The sequence below is a fragment of the Carassius carassius genome, chromosome 27 (assembly GCF_963082965.1).
Source record: "Carassius carassius chromosome 27, fCarCar2.1, whole genome shotgun sequence".
Taxonomy (NCBI): domain Eukaryota; kingdom Metazoa; phylum Chordata; class Actinopteri; order Cypriniformes; family Cyprinidae; genus Carassius; species Carassius carassius.
In genome coordinates this window covers 10,595,981-10,613,179 of record NC_081781.1, presented here as the reverse complement: position 1 = coordinate 10,613,179, position 17,199 = coordinate 10,595,981, and the positions used below count along the sequence as shown (strand labels likewise).

The 17,199-nt window shown below is 36.2% G+C and overlaps 1 protein-coding gene across 1 annotated transcript; it reads right to left on the bottom strand.

Annotated features, from left to right (window-relative positions):
* Nucleotides 1-905: 905 nt before the first annotated feature.
* On the bottom strand, nt 906-16,990 carry rab32a (RAB32a, member RAS oncogene family). The gene is made up of 3 exons (XM_059512617.1): nt 16,557-16,990; nt 5,565-5,842; nt 906-1,927 (listed from the first exon to the last, which is right to left on the bottom strand). Exons 1-3 carry the CDS (start codon nt 16,768-16,770, stop codon nt 1,778-1,780), a joined length of 642 nt encoding a protein of 213 aa, XP_059368600.1. The 5' UTR covers nt 16,771-16,990; the 3' UTR covers nt 906-1,777.
* Nucleotides 16,991-17,199: the final 209 nt, after the last annotated feature.

Sequence of the window (17,199 nt, the reverse complement as noted above, 5' to 3'; positions counted from 1 at the left end):
ACAAAAGCCTTCTAAACACATAGAAATACATGGTTAACCTACAGTGTAATAAAAAAAAAAAGAATGGTAACACTTTATTTTGATGGTCCTTTTTGAACATTCGGTCTACAATAAGTAACTTTGCACCTACATGTAAATAAACTCTTTTAAAGTTAAATTAATAGAGTATTAGTAGAGTAAAGTATTAGTAGAGTGTCTGATTAATATCTGCTAACTCTGAATGTGTTAAAGGGACCACCAAATTAAAGTTAAACCAAATTAATATTTAGTTGATACAATATTGAAACACTTGAAAAACCTGAAATTATTTTTATAAATACAATGGTCATTTAAATTAAATTGAATAATGTATTGCTATCGTGTAAATAATATGTTATCATGTAATCCATAAAAAAGTAACTGTAGTCTGATGACATGTTAAAATCTAATTATAAGTACAGTACTTATTTTTTGGAATCTGATTATGTACATGTAATCATTTACTACCCAGCTCTGCACATAATCAACACAATGACTAAATGAACCCATTTTCCAATACACATTCGTCTTTCTATCGCCACATACATAAATGGCATGATTACTGCTTGTACAATTTTTCTGAAATCGATGGCACTCTTAACACATCTACAGCACCTGTGTATTAAAGCATAACTGATTCTGTCCCCTTTTCCCATTATACACAGCTCATCCTCCATCTAAAGATGACCTACGGCAATGTTTCACCTGCACTGAATCCAGGATTTTAATAGCATTCTGTATTCTCAAGCATCTATGAAAGACAACCAATATATACTGCCACATTTCATATTATCATAATTATATGATAATGCAACTTTTGTTAGAATTTCAAATTGTACGGCACATCCTCTCACATGTTCATGGAGATCACACAAGATAGCAATATAAAACGTTTAAAAACTTTTATTCTGACATTGTTACTGTATGCAATTTTGATAAACTTGTTCCAGCATATTAAAATGTATATTTGCCTTCAGGTGATTCTAAAATAAACCATGGACAGAGCAAATGCTCAGATCCCTCACTGAGTGCCAATTAAAAAAAAAAACAATTAATAAACATATTTTAACATTAACATGTACAAGCCTGAGGAAAACCAACATGATCTTATTCTCTGAACCACAAATACACATGCTTAGGCCCATGATTCTTACAGATCTCACATTAGAGGACGATTCATTTTCTTGATCAAATTATTTTGTGGTAAGAGCTTCAAGAGTGATGACTGGATCTTCACAACAGACTAAATGCCCTGGGAATATGTACTATTTTGCCAAAACGTGACATCTTGAGAACTTTTCCTGCAAAAATTTAGGGTGGTGATTCCCAGCAGCAGATGCAAATAGTCCAGAATTTATTAAAACAGCTCACCCTCTGTGACAAAAGCATTAGTTTGATTTAATTTTGGCTAAGAACTTTTACTGGTTTTTACCTGGTCCTATGACACCCATTTAGTTTAATTCGTTTTAAGCAATATTACAACAAGCACACACTGAAGTAACTTGCTTGACGCTAAAAGGACAGAACAAGAGTGAGAGAGAAAAACTGGTCATTAAAAGCATCAGAAAAATGTTTTGATCTGATCATCCGTCCTTTGGCAGTGATGTCTTCTCCCCTTTTAGAGCTCAAACTGTTGACCCCTGATTATGCTTTGATCCGTGGCAGGGGGTTCGGCATGAGGTGGAATTGGGGAATTTCTTGAGCTCGGTCCCTGGCCTTCTTTCCACATCAGACGATGGGACACACAAGAGCATCCACACTAGCAACAACCTGACTTGCTCTCAGCGGGCACTATATTTTGATCCAGTTTAATCTTGTCACCATTGTTCTCTTCAATTGGAAGACCTTTATCATTGAGAAGGATGTTCTCCACCAGGAACCGGGCAGCCTCATCAACATTGATGTTCTCCTGCAGTGAACAGAGTCAAATGTTAAATGTATAGTTCACCAGAAAATCATTCCTCATGTTGTTCCAAACCTGTAGGAGTTTCTTTCTTCTCCATAAGATAAAAGTATACATTTTGTTGTTACTTGAACTGTTTTTGAACATACATTAAAGACAGTTGGGTCCAAATATCAATGGACCTCTGAGTGATTTTCATTATATGGACAAAAAACACTGAGACATTCTTCAAAATATATTTCTTGCAGAGGAACTGTATTTCGTTGCCTTGTACCCACATGTGCAATGACAATAAAGTTGAATCTAATCTAATCGAAGAAAAAGTCATACACGTTTGGAACGACATTGAAACCTTTCCAGAATACCGAGATCATTTACAGAACGGTCAATAGACCTAACTTGTTAAGCTAAACTGAGTGCTTAGTGAAGCTTCGAGAGGTACTTCAGCATGAAGCTGGATTGATGGCATCCGCCTACACGACGTCTCTCTTCTCATCGCTCTTTTGAGACAATTCACTGTCTTTCCATTTACATCCCTCTATCCCAGCAGTCTGTGGCTTCAAAGCAATAAAGTGGGAATGAGACCGATTTGAGGAAAAGGGCAGAAAACAGAAAGGTTAAACAAAAGCCAATCGTCCATATTTGTCATTCACCCAGAGTACTGAACACAATAAAGGTGGCACGGCCATGCTGAGTGACAATGACTGTTTCTATTAGACAACTGATGTCCAGCAGTGGGCAAGAAAAACAATATAATCAGTAATGCTAATACATGGCCTATGGAACACTATTTGCTTGCAGTGAGCCGTGCAAATAACTTGAGTCTTCAAGCTTGTTAAGAATGTTTGAGACATGACTTTCGAAAAGCTTTCTGTGCTCTTGCTTGTTTTAAAGGGTGATGAACTGTTGTGACCTCTTTTGGTAGAAACAATGGTTGAAATCATTGCCATTTTGAAATCTGCATGGGCCATTGAGAAGCTTGATTGAATTTAAAGACTTGTTATGAAACTGTAATGATAATCAATTAAAACTAAAGAGCTCACAGAAGCCCTGTAGCCTACTGGTCTGCCCACACATTTAATAGGAAGTATTTTGCCCAATTATCCAGTAAAAACGTCTAAACATCTTTAAAAAGACTCATTTTCTCTAGAATCAAAAATGTGTGCCAGACTCTTTTTATTCAAAGAACATAACCTGAATCGAGTTTTTTGTTTTCTTGCTCAATTTGTGAATTTGTTCTTGTTTTATGCATTAAATGAACTCAAGGTTCATGAGATTTATGCTTAAACAATTTTGTAACCAAAATACATTTATTTTTAAGGATGTTTAGTCATGTACACTGAAAAACAAGGAAGAAAATTATTCTATAATACATGCTTTTTTATCTATCTTTTGGAGTTTCATGTTTTATACTGCATGGAAACCTAACCTATTTCTATCTCAGAACAATAAAAAAATGATTGCAGTTTCTTATCATTGCTATATTATATCTCCCAATGTCACTTCATATCTTGCATTGTGACTTCATTTCTTACAACGGTTACATTATATCTCCCAATGTGATTTTATTTCTTATTTAAATTTCTATCTCACAATAATTTTTATGTATGTATTTATTAATATTTTTACTCTAAGGTTTAATGGTCTTCCAACATTTTCTACAATTGTCATTTGTGCAAAAAAGTGGGGCAAGGAGCAAAAACAAAATACACATGCTGTCCACTGGGAGAGGAGCAATAGCAGGAGATAAAAAGAGAGACGGAAACGATCTTTAGATCAGTCAGCATCGAGGCTTGATTGAACATGAGGAGGTCCCGATAGATAAGAGCCGACACATTTACCATACACAAACATGCACGTGCACACACACACACATACACACACACACACGACAGGTGCCAGAGCTCCCTGCCAGACATCTGTGTGCTTGAGTCCCTAATGGGGAGATCTATTTGAGAAACATGTGCTTATGCAGACTGACTGATGAGACACCTTCTGTTAAACAGTTAAGACCAGACACTGCTACAGACAGAAACCGAACAAACACTTTTTAAATAGCAAGACACAGTAAAGATATAGTTAAGGCCAAAACGTGTGACTTGAAAATGCATTTCAAGGGGTACAATTGAACAGGGAGTTAAATACCTACACAATCACACACTCTTCAAGACACTGTACTCCCCGGAATTAACAAACAGACATCTCCTTCTCCTCCTTCCTGTTCCTCTTTTCTTCCTTCTCTCAACCCAGAGTATTTCTCTTTAGTCAACTTAATTTATCCAGACTCGCCTAGCATCCCTCAAATGTGTGTAATATAGGAAACAGATTAATGTGCAAAATACATCAAAGGAACTGCTGATGTAAAACTTAATCTTAGCAGCGTTTTTAAGATTCCACTGATACTGTAAAATAAGTGACTATATGGATCTTAGTCAGGAATGACAACCATTTGTAATAAAAAACATGTGAAAGTAAGGAAACTAAGGAAAATCACTTATCTAGACAGGATGACTTCCATGTCACAAACACAAGGGCATAAATAATAATAGTGAAATATAGTTGGATAAATAATATAAATTAATTCTAATAATAATATAAATGATAATATATAAACAAATTGATCAATTAAAAATGAATATTTAAAATGCATGTTTTTACTGATGTAGACTGCAGATCATTTATTATTATGTCAAAAAGCAAAAATACACTACTGTTTAGTTTGTGGTCCATTAGATGTTTTTTAGTCCTTTGTTTACCAAGGTTGAATAAAATTGTAATATTATGAAATATGATTATATTTAAAATGTAAAATTGTAATAATTTAGTGCTCATGAAACATGTCTTATCACACTTGAAAACGGTTGTGCTGCTAAGTGTTTTTTTTTGAAAACTGTGATTTTTCATAATTCTTTGATGAATTAAAAAGTTCAAAACAACAGCATTTATTTAAAACATTATAAACACCTATACTGCCATTTTTGATGGTGCATCCTTGCTGAATAAAAGTATTGATTTCTTTCAAATAAAAATGACTCCAATGATTCTACTTTCAATTTAAATGACTCCAAACTTTTGAATTGTAACATAATAAAAATAACTCCTTTTAATAAATTAATAAAAACAATAAAAAAATGAATACAAATAGTATATATTGCAATGCACTCAGTCAATCTGTAAACATAGCTGTATCAATCGAATTTGATATTCAGGTTTTAGCCAATGCACGACTAAACATTGTGCTACTAGTACAAAATTTTAAATCAGTGGGCAAAGTTTCAGCAATTCAAGCTGAGATTAAAAACTTCTCCCTTAAAAATCCCATACATCCCCCTGCTTCACGTGATATGTTACACATTGCACATTTGACACAAGTCTGGTGATTCAGGCAGGAGGAGTGGCTAATGTTCTTAAGACTGCCGCAGTGGTGCCGTTTTGGCCTTAATACCATGGAGAATGTCAGCCATTTTAAATACTTGATCTAATATGGCAGCTTTCATGGTCGTCTGAGCTGATTAGAGAGGAAAGGTGTAGTAAGAAGCATCTATTCTTAGCAAAAATGTCTCGTGACAAGTTCTCCTTCAGTTTGACCAAGCACAAACAAACATTTAACTGGCTAAGTGAACATAGAACAAGCTTATATTACCTTAGCTGATGTTTCAAACCATCCCAAAAACCCAGCCTCTTTGCAGAAGTTGTCCATAAGTGAGGAATTGTTTGATCCATCTTTCTTCTGGTCACATTTATTGGCGAGAAGGACAGAAGGGATGGGATTGCCATTGGCCAGTTTCACCTTGCTGTCCAAATCATGCTTCCATTTTGAAACAGCCTCGAATGTAGAGCCTCGAGTAATGTCGAAAACAACAAATGCACCCACTGCCTCCTTATAGTAAACTCTGGTCATGTTCCCAAACCGCTCTTGACCTAAACATGAGACAAACATATAATAGACGCACAATTATTATGAGTGATAGAGAGGAACAAACATATTCAACCAGTTGAAATTCCTAACATGTTTCCATACATTTTTCTCAAGAGAGTTAATGAGAGCATTTGGTTGCTAATTACTGTGCTCTCGTGTTCCAGCCCACAGAACATAAAGTCTGACTGATTCTGGTCACAATCAGTCTGAGATGTGCTGCTCGGTCTCATAGTTCATTTTGCCTGGGGAGGGATAAAGCCACGCACAGCACAAAATCTTTGAAAGCTAGATGGACAGAAAAAAGGAAGAGTGGAGCGAAAGATTCGCCCAGCGGTAGTTGCTAATAACACATCAAAGAACTGACTCAGTGCACACACCCCTCTCATATCCCTCTCACCTAAATTCACCACACTCGCTTATAACATTTACCTCCTTAAATGTGTAAAAATCAAGAGAATACACCAAGCTTTTATATTCAAGTGTATATTTTTTAATGTACAAAACAGAACATTGTGGAAAAAGCGGTTAAGAAATAGCTTTTGAACCTGCCATTTATTCTGACTAGCTTAAAAGGAAAAAAACTGAACTTGACCTCCTTTTTGATACAACACAGCAAGGCATTAAAACTAAGAGCCGGTGAAGAGGACGGATGTAAGTTGTAAAGAGAAAATTTGTAAAAGAACAAGACAAGACAACAAGAAAGAGACAAGCAACAGTCAATTAGAAAAGGAGAAAATGATAGAAAGAGACAGTGGACTTGCTTCACTACAAACCAAAACGGTTGTCATATTGAACTAAAGAGAGAAGCTAGGCCTGTTGCGATTATTTGAACTAATCACAATCATTTGCGATTACTGTGATTGTTACATACTTTAAATTCCAGTCACAAATGACATCCAACATAAGGGAATTGTAAAGAGATATATCACAAAAACACGCACACAACACAAGGAGGTAGGTACGGATATACACCCACAACACGAGGAAGATTAAATAATGCATTTCAACAATAGCAAGATTAACTGAAGGCTTTTGAGTAATGCTGCATTTAATTGGTATATTTCTAGCGGTATGCTAGCTAAATTGAGAGTTGTGAACACCTAGCATCAAGTAACACAGACCCCTCAGAATCAGATCTGTGACTTTCCCACAGGAACAAAAATATATCAGAGCAGTTCCATAAGTCTACAACACTCTAGTCTCAGTGTTTATGTAGCAGTAAAGCAAGATCCCAAACCACTCTCTCTCCCAGCTGCTGTTTATTTTTGCTTGACCAGCGAAAACTGAAAGTTGAATGAATGATTCAATGGCTCTGTCATTATGGCAGTCACTGAAGTAATTCATTAATGAATAAGTGTTGTTGAATGAATAGTTGAATGAATGACTCACTTATGAAGACAATCACTTGTTGCCACCTACTGGCATAACAATAGCTATGTTTCCATCCACCTATTTTTATGCGCATTTTGGATTAGTGCATTAAAAAAAAAACAGCTGGATGGAAATGCCAAGATGCACATAAATTCAAAAAATGTGCATAAAAAACTTATGCGCACAACTGATTAGGATAAACTTTTTATTACTAAAATTGAAAACGTTAACTACGATGGAAACAAATTTAAATTCACATATTTAGATACGTTTAATAATTACAAGTAAGACTGAAATAGTCAGCTGGGCATAAATTTATTGTTACTTATTGCCGTAAATGTACTTTACTGCATCCTAATCAAAATAAGTGCTTTACTGTCAATTGTGCATTTTTAATAGGCAAAATAAGCAATATTAATATAGTTAACTGAATCCTATTCAGTAATATCTGCTGTTATAGATTTGTGGTATTTATTTATTTAAATTTAAATGTCCCAATAAGCCCTCATAGACATTCACAAAGGAATGTGTGGGGCACATGAACTGGAATTTTATAAAGCCAAATTTTTGGCCCCGTCCAACCATGCTCTCTACCGCTGCATTCAATACAGTAGGTTTATAGTGTGTAGACCTTCAGATGTCTATATTAGGTTTTCAGTGATCAGCATTGAAACATAGAGCACATTTCACCCCCCAATGGTCTAAGCTCCATTATCTTCGCTTGTTCAGCTACGCACTTCACACGCCAAAAGCTCCTTAGGTCTCTCAGCAGCTAATTTCTCTTGATTGCTGGTCTAAATTTAGACCATTTAACCTAAGGTGAACACACCGGAGGGCTGACACACAAGTAGACAGAACCTAATTCTTGGCTCCCGGTCCATTTTGGGCACACAGCCCTAAAAATCTTTTTAAAAACTCACTCTGACGTATTAAAGATACTGAATAACCAGAGACCAGCCACATACGAACTCGTGAATGCATTTGGTGTGCTGGGCCAGCTGTCACAGAGCAAGAGAAGAAAGAAATCTCAGAATTGCTTTTAGTTCCTAGAAACAGCATGTAAAGGGCCAGAATCGTACCCTTGATCAATACTTTATGCCGCAATATGCTGTGCATGCTGTTGTGAACTGGTATTTTCTCAGAATTAATGGTTCTCTGTGTGTGGCGCTACTATAGAAAAACAGAAGTCCAGTGAACCAAGCGAACTGTACCTGGAGTGCTTCACAGTAAGTTGGCTACTTATCGAAAGAGAAAAGAAGAACTGCTGAGAGAATAGTGTGAAAGCTGAGGCTTAGCCCGACATGAAAAAGGCAAATGGAGTAGAAAGCTCTTGTATTAACTGTGAAAAAAGCCACAGTGTGATGTAATAGTTTCACAATGAAAGGTGCTTTCCCTGGTCCTTGGCTCCCTGAGGGGTGTGTGAAATTGCACTAAAATGAAGAAGGCAAGAAGAAAATTTTTGAGTTCATCTAGTTTGGCCAATTCAAAGAAATGCACTTTTTCTTTGATTGTGAAAACAATTTGTACTGAAGTTATGCTTATAAATACTTTTACTTTCTCTATAAGCAAGAAGACCTATAGGCCTGATCTAACTAAACAAACATCCAACCGATTCAGTTTATATATATATATATATATATATATATATATATATATATATATACACATATATATACACACACACACATATATATATATATATACACATATATATACACACACACACACACACATACATATATATATATACATACATACATACATATATATACATATATTATACATACATACATATATATATACATATATATGTGTGTGTGTGTGTGTGTGTGTGTGTGTGTGTGTGTGTGTGTGTGTGTGTGTGTGTGTGTGTTTTAATAAAAATGGCAGATTGTAAAAAAACTAAAATGAACACACGGGAGGATTCATGATGATTACAGGTGTTTTTTGGCAGGCGAGGTACAGTGGTGGTAAAGTTTTAGGTCATTTTTATTATTTTTCATCATTTGTGCTTCTGATCAATAATGCAGATACTTCAAATTGTTCATGCGGGGAATGAGAGGGTCAGGAATGGTGGCGTCAATAATTGTGAGGTGGGAGACCTCATTCTCCCTCCAGGGGAAACAATGTCAAGAATCAATCTCCATTTATCACCAATCAATGGACTTGTTTTTACAACTCACAAAAGAATCGATGGGATGTCGACCCGCCTGTAGCATGTGCAAATATAGCACAACACCAACTGACAGTTTCTCAACAGCAAAAAGGGACCCGAGGTAAACAAAAGCTTTGACTGCATGGTGGCAAAAGAGACGGGCCAATCAACATTTTGAGAGGTCAATAGCGGCTAATGATTTAAAATAAATATGACTAACAATGAACAGTTTTGACAACACTGAGTGAGTCTTAATGATAGAGAAGGTTTATTCAGTGACTAGTTCTGATAGCAGTTTCATTTACTTCCTTTTAAAACCACACCAAGTTGCACTGGCTTTATTAAATACAATATATCAGCTCATTGAGAAATCATATGTGGAACAGAAATTAAATCAGTCATAGACAACTGACCTCTCAAGGAAATGGCTTGCAATAAACTGGTTTAAAGTTAAATTTTTCAAAATACACATTTTAGAAATTCAGGGTAGCTGTATAATTGCATTTTTCAATTAATTCATGTACAGGGTAAAAAGAGTCTCATGTCATTGACCCACAAGCAGTAACTTTCAAACTACAGTAATGTGACCAGCAGCATTTTTTCTTATTTTAATTTCTTGGTTAAATGTCACAACAAATCTGTACACTTCTACATATGACTACTAATGTGAATTATTGTGTTCCTGAAAAAAAGATCACTTAAAAGCTTGAGACAGTGAGAGAAAAGAGAGGGTGGTGGCGTAGGGAGACAGGGATACTTGCTGTCCATAGCCATGGCAACGTGAAGTTTCTCCTGTATGGCCTTTATCAAGATAACAATCTTGTGGGTGTGTTGCTATGGGAACAATCCAAGCCAGACGAGCCAGCTGCATTTTTTTTGGTGCTTCGTGGAACATCAACACACTTCAGACGCTTTGGGCCACTGTTACATCCCTAAACAACAGTACAGCCAATGACCAGAGACAGAGGCTTCACGCCACTGGAGCAAAGACTATCTGCAATCAACACCCCCGAAGACAAGCCAATATTGACAGAGAACACTGTAACTGTAGTTTAGAAAAGTTAAAAAAAAAAAAAAAAAATGACATACATTTTATATATATATATATATATATATATATATATATATATATATATATGAACAGAACTTTCAGCTGATTTTTTTACAGATATTATTAACTTTTACGGTATTTTACGGTAGGAAATTTACAAAATATCTTCATGGAACGTGATCTTTACTTAATTTCCTAATAATTTTTGGCATAAAAGGAAAATGTATAATTTTGACCCATAGAATGTATTTTTGGATTTTGCAAAAAAAATATACCCCAGCAATTTAAGACTGGTTTTGTGGTCCAGCGTCACATATACACACACACATACATACATACATACATACATACATATACAGACATATACATCTGAAGATTAAATAAATACATTTACAAATGCCATATTTTGAATGGATGGATGGATGGATGGATGAATGCATTGCTGCTCTAAGATGTCATCCCAATCCTTGGCACAATGTTAAGACTTTCTTTAAAGCTCCATGTCTGTAATAAGCATGTCCCTTTCAGACAGCCCCAGTGGAGCACTGCTATTCTGGGCCAAGGTAGGCGGGTGAGCCCCTGGCTTCAGTCAGGGTCCGACACATACGTATTTGCATAAGGCCTTGATTACAGTTATCCAATTCAGGGTCATTATCATAATCGCTAGTCGGTGCGGGTATAGAAAAACTGCGTACTTGATTAGTACCACTGAGATACCAATTATGTGCATGATTAACAGGGTTAATTAGCAGTGTAGAAGTAAATGCATAAATGGGGCAGACTTTGATCAACTTTATCCAGAATGATACAGGTCTGGACTAGCTTTGGGAACTGGGCCAGGACGTCACAGTGAACAGATGAGATGCTTGTGTTTTTAAAATTGCACATCATTGATATGGTACACTGCAAAGTAAAGTACAGTATTCCAGCTGTTCTCCAGATACATTCACACATGCACCCACATACAGACTGAAAGAACCTCTCTAATTCACACTTCATTGACATTGTCCTTGCAGCTAACTGTGACAACCAAGACCGAGCTGAGAGAATAAAAGGCTGAGTGAGAAAGCAATGAAGGAAAAAGGGTACATAAACTCTATTTTAAAGAAACACTAGCGTCTAAATGAAGGACAATCCACGGTTGATGGAACACTGCCACTCAGTCCTCTAAAATGGCTTTTAAATGCTAAAAACTAGCTCTTTGGCTAGAGACAATGTACATGTGTTTGCCATTCTAGGGTTTCAATTTTGTTTTATATTTTTTTACAGAAATATACTTGATGTGTTTTATTTGTTATACATTTTATTAAATATATAATGCACCTAATCTCATTCATGTAATCACCATCTCATATAAAATAATGCATTTTTAACTATATATAGTAATGTTAAAATGCAATATGTATATATATATATATATATATAGGGCCCGTATTAATCTTTCATAATAGCTTGGACTTCATACTCAAAATGTCAAAATAATTAGTGAACCACTAGTACAGGTAATTTAACAGATCATTTAAGAAAATGTTCTATGAAAAACTTATGAACTATCAAAAAATAATAAAGTATATTATTTACAACAACTTTGCCTCAGGATCTGAGATAAAAAAAAAATGAAACTAGACAAGTTAATGTCTTTTAAAGGCTAAAATTTTTTTTGATTTTTTTGAATTTCTGAAGACTGTATATTTGTTTCCCATTCTGTGTTTGACAATTTTGTTTTATGCTTTTTACAGAAATGTATGCATGTTTCATTTGCTACACGTATATTTTTATTTGACATTAAACATAACTTTTTTTAATTGAATCTCCTGTATTAAAATAAAATCCTGTAAAAAGCCACAAAAAAAAGGTGTAGGCTACTGAAAATGTCCAAATGTTTGGAGAACAACTTGAATGTCCAGGTAATTTTGCGAGAAAAAATCATTTGAAACTTTCTAAAGTAAAAAATCTCATCACTCTAAACTATCACTCTTCCAAAAATAAAAAATAAAAAGGAAAAAAAGTCTTTCCTCGGCTTGGCGTTAAATACAGACAGTTAAATCATATAAGTTTCCTCTTCTCTATGTCTTGTTCAGTTTCATAATAGTGAACAAGAATGTTAGTGTCTTATGTGTGTAACCAAGAACAGATGTTAGATGTTTTCTCTGCATTGTGTCCCAGTAACAGTGAAGTTGTGTGCGATTTGTGAAAAAAACCAGAAGGGGGGGGTGCTTTTGAAAGTTTTTATCATTATTTTTTTAATACGAAAGTGACATTCAGCCAAGTATGGTGACCCATACTCAGAATTTGTGCTCTGCATTTAACCCATCCGAAGTGCACACACACAGAGCAGTGAACACACACACACACACACACTGTGAGCACACACCCGGAGCAGTGGGCAGCCATTTATGCTGCGGCGCCCAGGGAGCAGTTGGGGGTTCGATGCCTTGCTCAAGGGCACCTAAGTCGTGGTATTGAGGGTGGAGAGAGAACTGTACATGCACTCCCCCCACCCACAATTCCTGCCGGCCCGGGACTCGAACTCACAACCTTTCGATTGGGAGTCCGACTCTCTAACCATTAGGCCACGACTTCCCCAAATAGTGTGATCTCTGGTAAATAAAAACATTGTAGGCCTACGTTAGGCCTATTAATTGTAATGACTTAATGTCCACAGTTCAAATAACAAAATATAGAGAAGAACACAATGTAGCTTTTTGAAACTCTGAATCAGTTAAACCATTGCGTGACAAAATGATTCACTATTTCGAAGCACTCCAATCGGAGCGCGAATCACAAATCATTTGATTGAGATCGGGAAGTCAGAGCAGGCTTGCGGGATGTTTTGTATCCCCACAGGGGATAAAGGTAATTCAGCAGATGCAGAGATGCATAGACCAGATGGGGGGATATCCCCCCTATCCCCCCTAGCAAATCGCACCCTGCCATTTATTAAAGAAACATGGCTTCAAAGAGCACGTCAGAGATATATTTCAATATTAAAGAAACATGGCTTCAAAGAGCACGTCAGAGATATATTTCAATTTAAAAATACTTGTATCATGCCAGAGTACAGAGTTTAAGGTGCAGAGTAGGCAAGGTGATATATCATTATTTAGACCAATAAACCATCCCTGCCATACAAATCCACACGATTCAATTTCACAGGAGGCTGACGCACATGACACTGAAATTAAATTGAAAACTAAAGTTGTCCATTTGTTTGCTGTGGACAGTTGGTACAGTATATTGAATTACACATGCCTCCATGGTCCTATTGTGCTCAAAGAATACTGCAGTGGAAAGACATTATCCGTCTTTGGGGAAATATAGAGATTGCAGTGTGGGTCTGCCTCTTATGACAGCAGCAGTGCAGCAATGGGAAGAGAAAGAGTGTGAATAGATTGCAGACAGACAGCTCTCCAATGTCTCACAAGCACTTTAGTGTGAAAATGCTGAGTCATACTGAATCATAAAGTACATTATTAACCCTAGAAGTCTTAATAGATTATATTTGATACATGAATGAATTTGATCAAACCTTTGCTGAAAAGTCGGTTGTAATCAATCTTTTACATGCTTTCTACCTTCTGATTGATAATTACTACTGATTGATAGATACATGTTAAAGGGTTAGTTCACCCAAAATGTTTTACTCACCCTCAAAGCATCCTAAGTGTATGTGACTTTCTTCTTTCAGACAAATCCAATCGTAGTTATAGTAAAAATTGTCCTTGCTCTTCCAAGACCTTCAATGGGGGCAAGCGGGTAATCTGGATATTTATCCTCACAAAAACACATTGATTCGCTGCAGGGGGCCTTTATTCACCCCCGGAGCCATGTAAAGGACGTTTTATTACAGATGCGCACACTTTATTTCACGACTTCTTAACTGTTGACAACAAACACCCGCTTACCTCCATTGAAAGGCTTGGAAGAGCAAGGACAATTTTTATGATTGGATTCGTCTGAAAGAAGAAACTCACATACACTTTTTTTATATTTCGAGGGTGAGTAAAACATGGAAGAATTTTCATTTTTGGCTGAACTAACCCTTTTTAAGTCAGTAAAAGGCCTTCTAGTATAATTATAAAAATGTCCACCTTCAGGTTTTGGTACATGCATAGTCTTGCTGTGAAATCGTTAATATATTTTTATATTTTTTGTGTTTTATATTGTTAGTAATACTTTAAGATGAATAACTACTGGACTGGAGCTACTTAGATTTACTTGATTATACATAAACATTTTTTCTAAGAAAAATCAATATAAAATGCATAACAGACTTTTGAAGAATGTTTATTTGTACATCAGTCAAATGTGTGCGTGTGTGTGTTTGTGCACATTTATATTATTGCTTATTTTTGATCAGTTTGATTGTCCCTCTGGATGAAATTGTTTTTCTTCTTGGAGCTCATTTTTTTCTCATCATATCATACTGTATGGGTTATTAAAGCCTGATGTATCAAATAATAATAAAAACATAAAAACGTGTTTTAGACTTTAGAATAAAATGTTTCAAATATATATTAATATTATTTAATATGTCAGACTTTACAGGGTTAAATGTATGACTGTATTGTATGGGTGGGATTTTTTTTATTGCATATTAAACAAAAGAACAACTTAATAGCTATGGCAGTTTGTGTAGCTTATAGATGTATGTGAAGTGCATGAAAAGTTCACGAGCTGTGTTATAAGAGTGTTCCTTTTTCATGTGGAGCGCCAGGCAATCTGCCTAATGTGATTTTATAAGCAAGTGAAGGCTAGTACAGTTATACAAGTCAGTTGTTACCTGACATGGGAGACCGTGAAAGAAAGCAAGCAAGCTCAAAAAGAGATTGCGTTCTTGTTTTATGACTTGCTTCCATTCCATAACGTCACGTTAAGGTTTCGGTTGATACGTGATTTCACTTCCCTTTTCACTAAAGCACGTTCAGTTACACAGCACTGGTGGTACTGTAGGTCTGTTTGTGCCACCGAATCAAAAAAGATAACGCATATGTGTAATTTAATAACTCGCAGATTGGTTAGTAAACTTAGGCTGCGTCTAAAGACAACACTTTTAACACGTTCTGGCCCCTTTTAATGTCTAGAATAGATCATAGGCAGTTCACGCGGAGTCATAATAGTGGCATATCACTCCCCTCCCTCTCTCACAACATGACCTACATAGCGTAAGTAATTATTTTCGCTAACGTGATCACAGTAAGATGGGACTCACACCTCACACTTATTCTAGGCTTTCAGAAAGTTTAGCGTATTCTTTCCAAGCTGTTTTTTTTTTTTGTTTGTTAGTTTTTTTTGTCATAATAGCCAGGATTTCCGTTTAATTTTAAGTAGACTTTTGGATGCCTAACTGGGAGCAGATCTGGAATCAAAGCGATGTCCGAATCGTTCATCGTGTCGGATCTGAACCACTTGAGCCTGTTCACTAACTCGGCCAGGACGATTCGTTCACAAATCTGATTTTTGGGACAAGAATTTTTAATTAATAATTTTTTTTTTTTAATGGTTTAAATCACGATTCTGATGAACAGAGAACATCCTCTTTGAACATGATTCGAGAACCAATGACTGATAGTAAAGTATTTGTCGAAGTGTGGTGGTAGAAATGTTACAAATAAAATGATCTGAAAATATATTTACCAGTGACTGACAGTTGTAACAGGCTTAGGAAGAAATTACGTTTTAATGTAACTTTTTCAACCAAGCGATAACAACAGTAAAGGCTGAGTTTAAGTTGTAAATGCAAATTATTTGGGTTGTGTTATGAACGGAATCAAAGTGGACACATGGAAATTAAAACTATCCTTTATATTTTAGGCTTTTAATAAAACTTAACTGAAATTTAAAGATTTACAGTATAAGAAAAGTTGACTCTTTATGCGATTCTTTGAAACGAACTGTTCAGAGGAACCGAAACTCTGAATGAACTCGGACTTTCCATCATTAGTCTAAACTCAACATTACATCAAGAGTCATGTGCTACCTTGTGTGTGCCTGGAGGCTTATTAATGTCGAGACAAGGGGGTTAAAAACGTATACTACTATAAGGGTGGCCATATACAGTACAAAACATTTAAAACTGTATCTGTAGGTTTATTAAATTAATCCTAGATTTAAGACATTTCCATTTACACGTCCTTACCTGCGATGTCCCATAGCTGTAGCCGCACTAGTGTTTTACTGTCCCAGTTGATGACTTTGAGCGCAAAATCCACTCCTATGGTCGCTCTGTAGTGTTGCGAAAAGAGTTGGTGCACGTATCGCTTGATGATGCTCGTCTTTCCCACACCAAGTTCCCCGATTACCAAAACTTTAAACAAATACTCCTTACACTCCGACACAGACCCGCCTGCCATGCTGCCAAATGTCAGTTATGAGAGAGGAAAGTTTTGGGCAACTTTAAATCAACCACTTCCTCTCTACTCCCTCGCACAGATTGGAGAAGTGCTTTGGGCTCGGGGACGTGAGTAAGGAAAGTATTCAAACAGAAAACACACGCTCCCTCTCCTCCCACCGGACAACCACCTGATAAGTCATAGGACCCGGAAATATCACGCCTCGATTGGATTGCTTTGCTTTTCACCCGGTGGGGCTTTAGGGTCAAAGCAATAAAGAGCACACACACACACTCACGCGCTACGGTCTGGTGAGTCGTGGAAGTTACATAAAAGAGTTTGAATTTCAACATGTGCGGTTCCTGAGCGCGAGTCTCGAATGCAAAGATTGCGCAACATCATATTTGGTGTGATCAAAAGCAGACAGAAACGAACACGAGGATGAAATAA

What these genes read in the sequence shown, in the direction of transcription:
- rab32a (XM_059512617.1), bottom strand. Translation starts at nt 16,770, where the DNA reads ATGGCAGGCGGGTCTGTGTCGGAGTGTAAGGAGTATTTGTTTAAAGTT. An exon ending in ACAGCTATGGGACATCGCAG is followed by an intron (nt 5,843 to 16,556) that starts GTAAGGACGTGT and finishes TCTCATGTTTAG; the next exon opens with GTCAAGAGCGGTTTGGGAAC. An exon ending in GGTTTGAAACATCAGCTAAG is followed by an intron (nt 1,928 to 5,564) that starts GTAATATAAGCT and finishes TGTTCACTGCAG; the next exon opens with GAGAACATCAATGTTGATGA.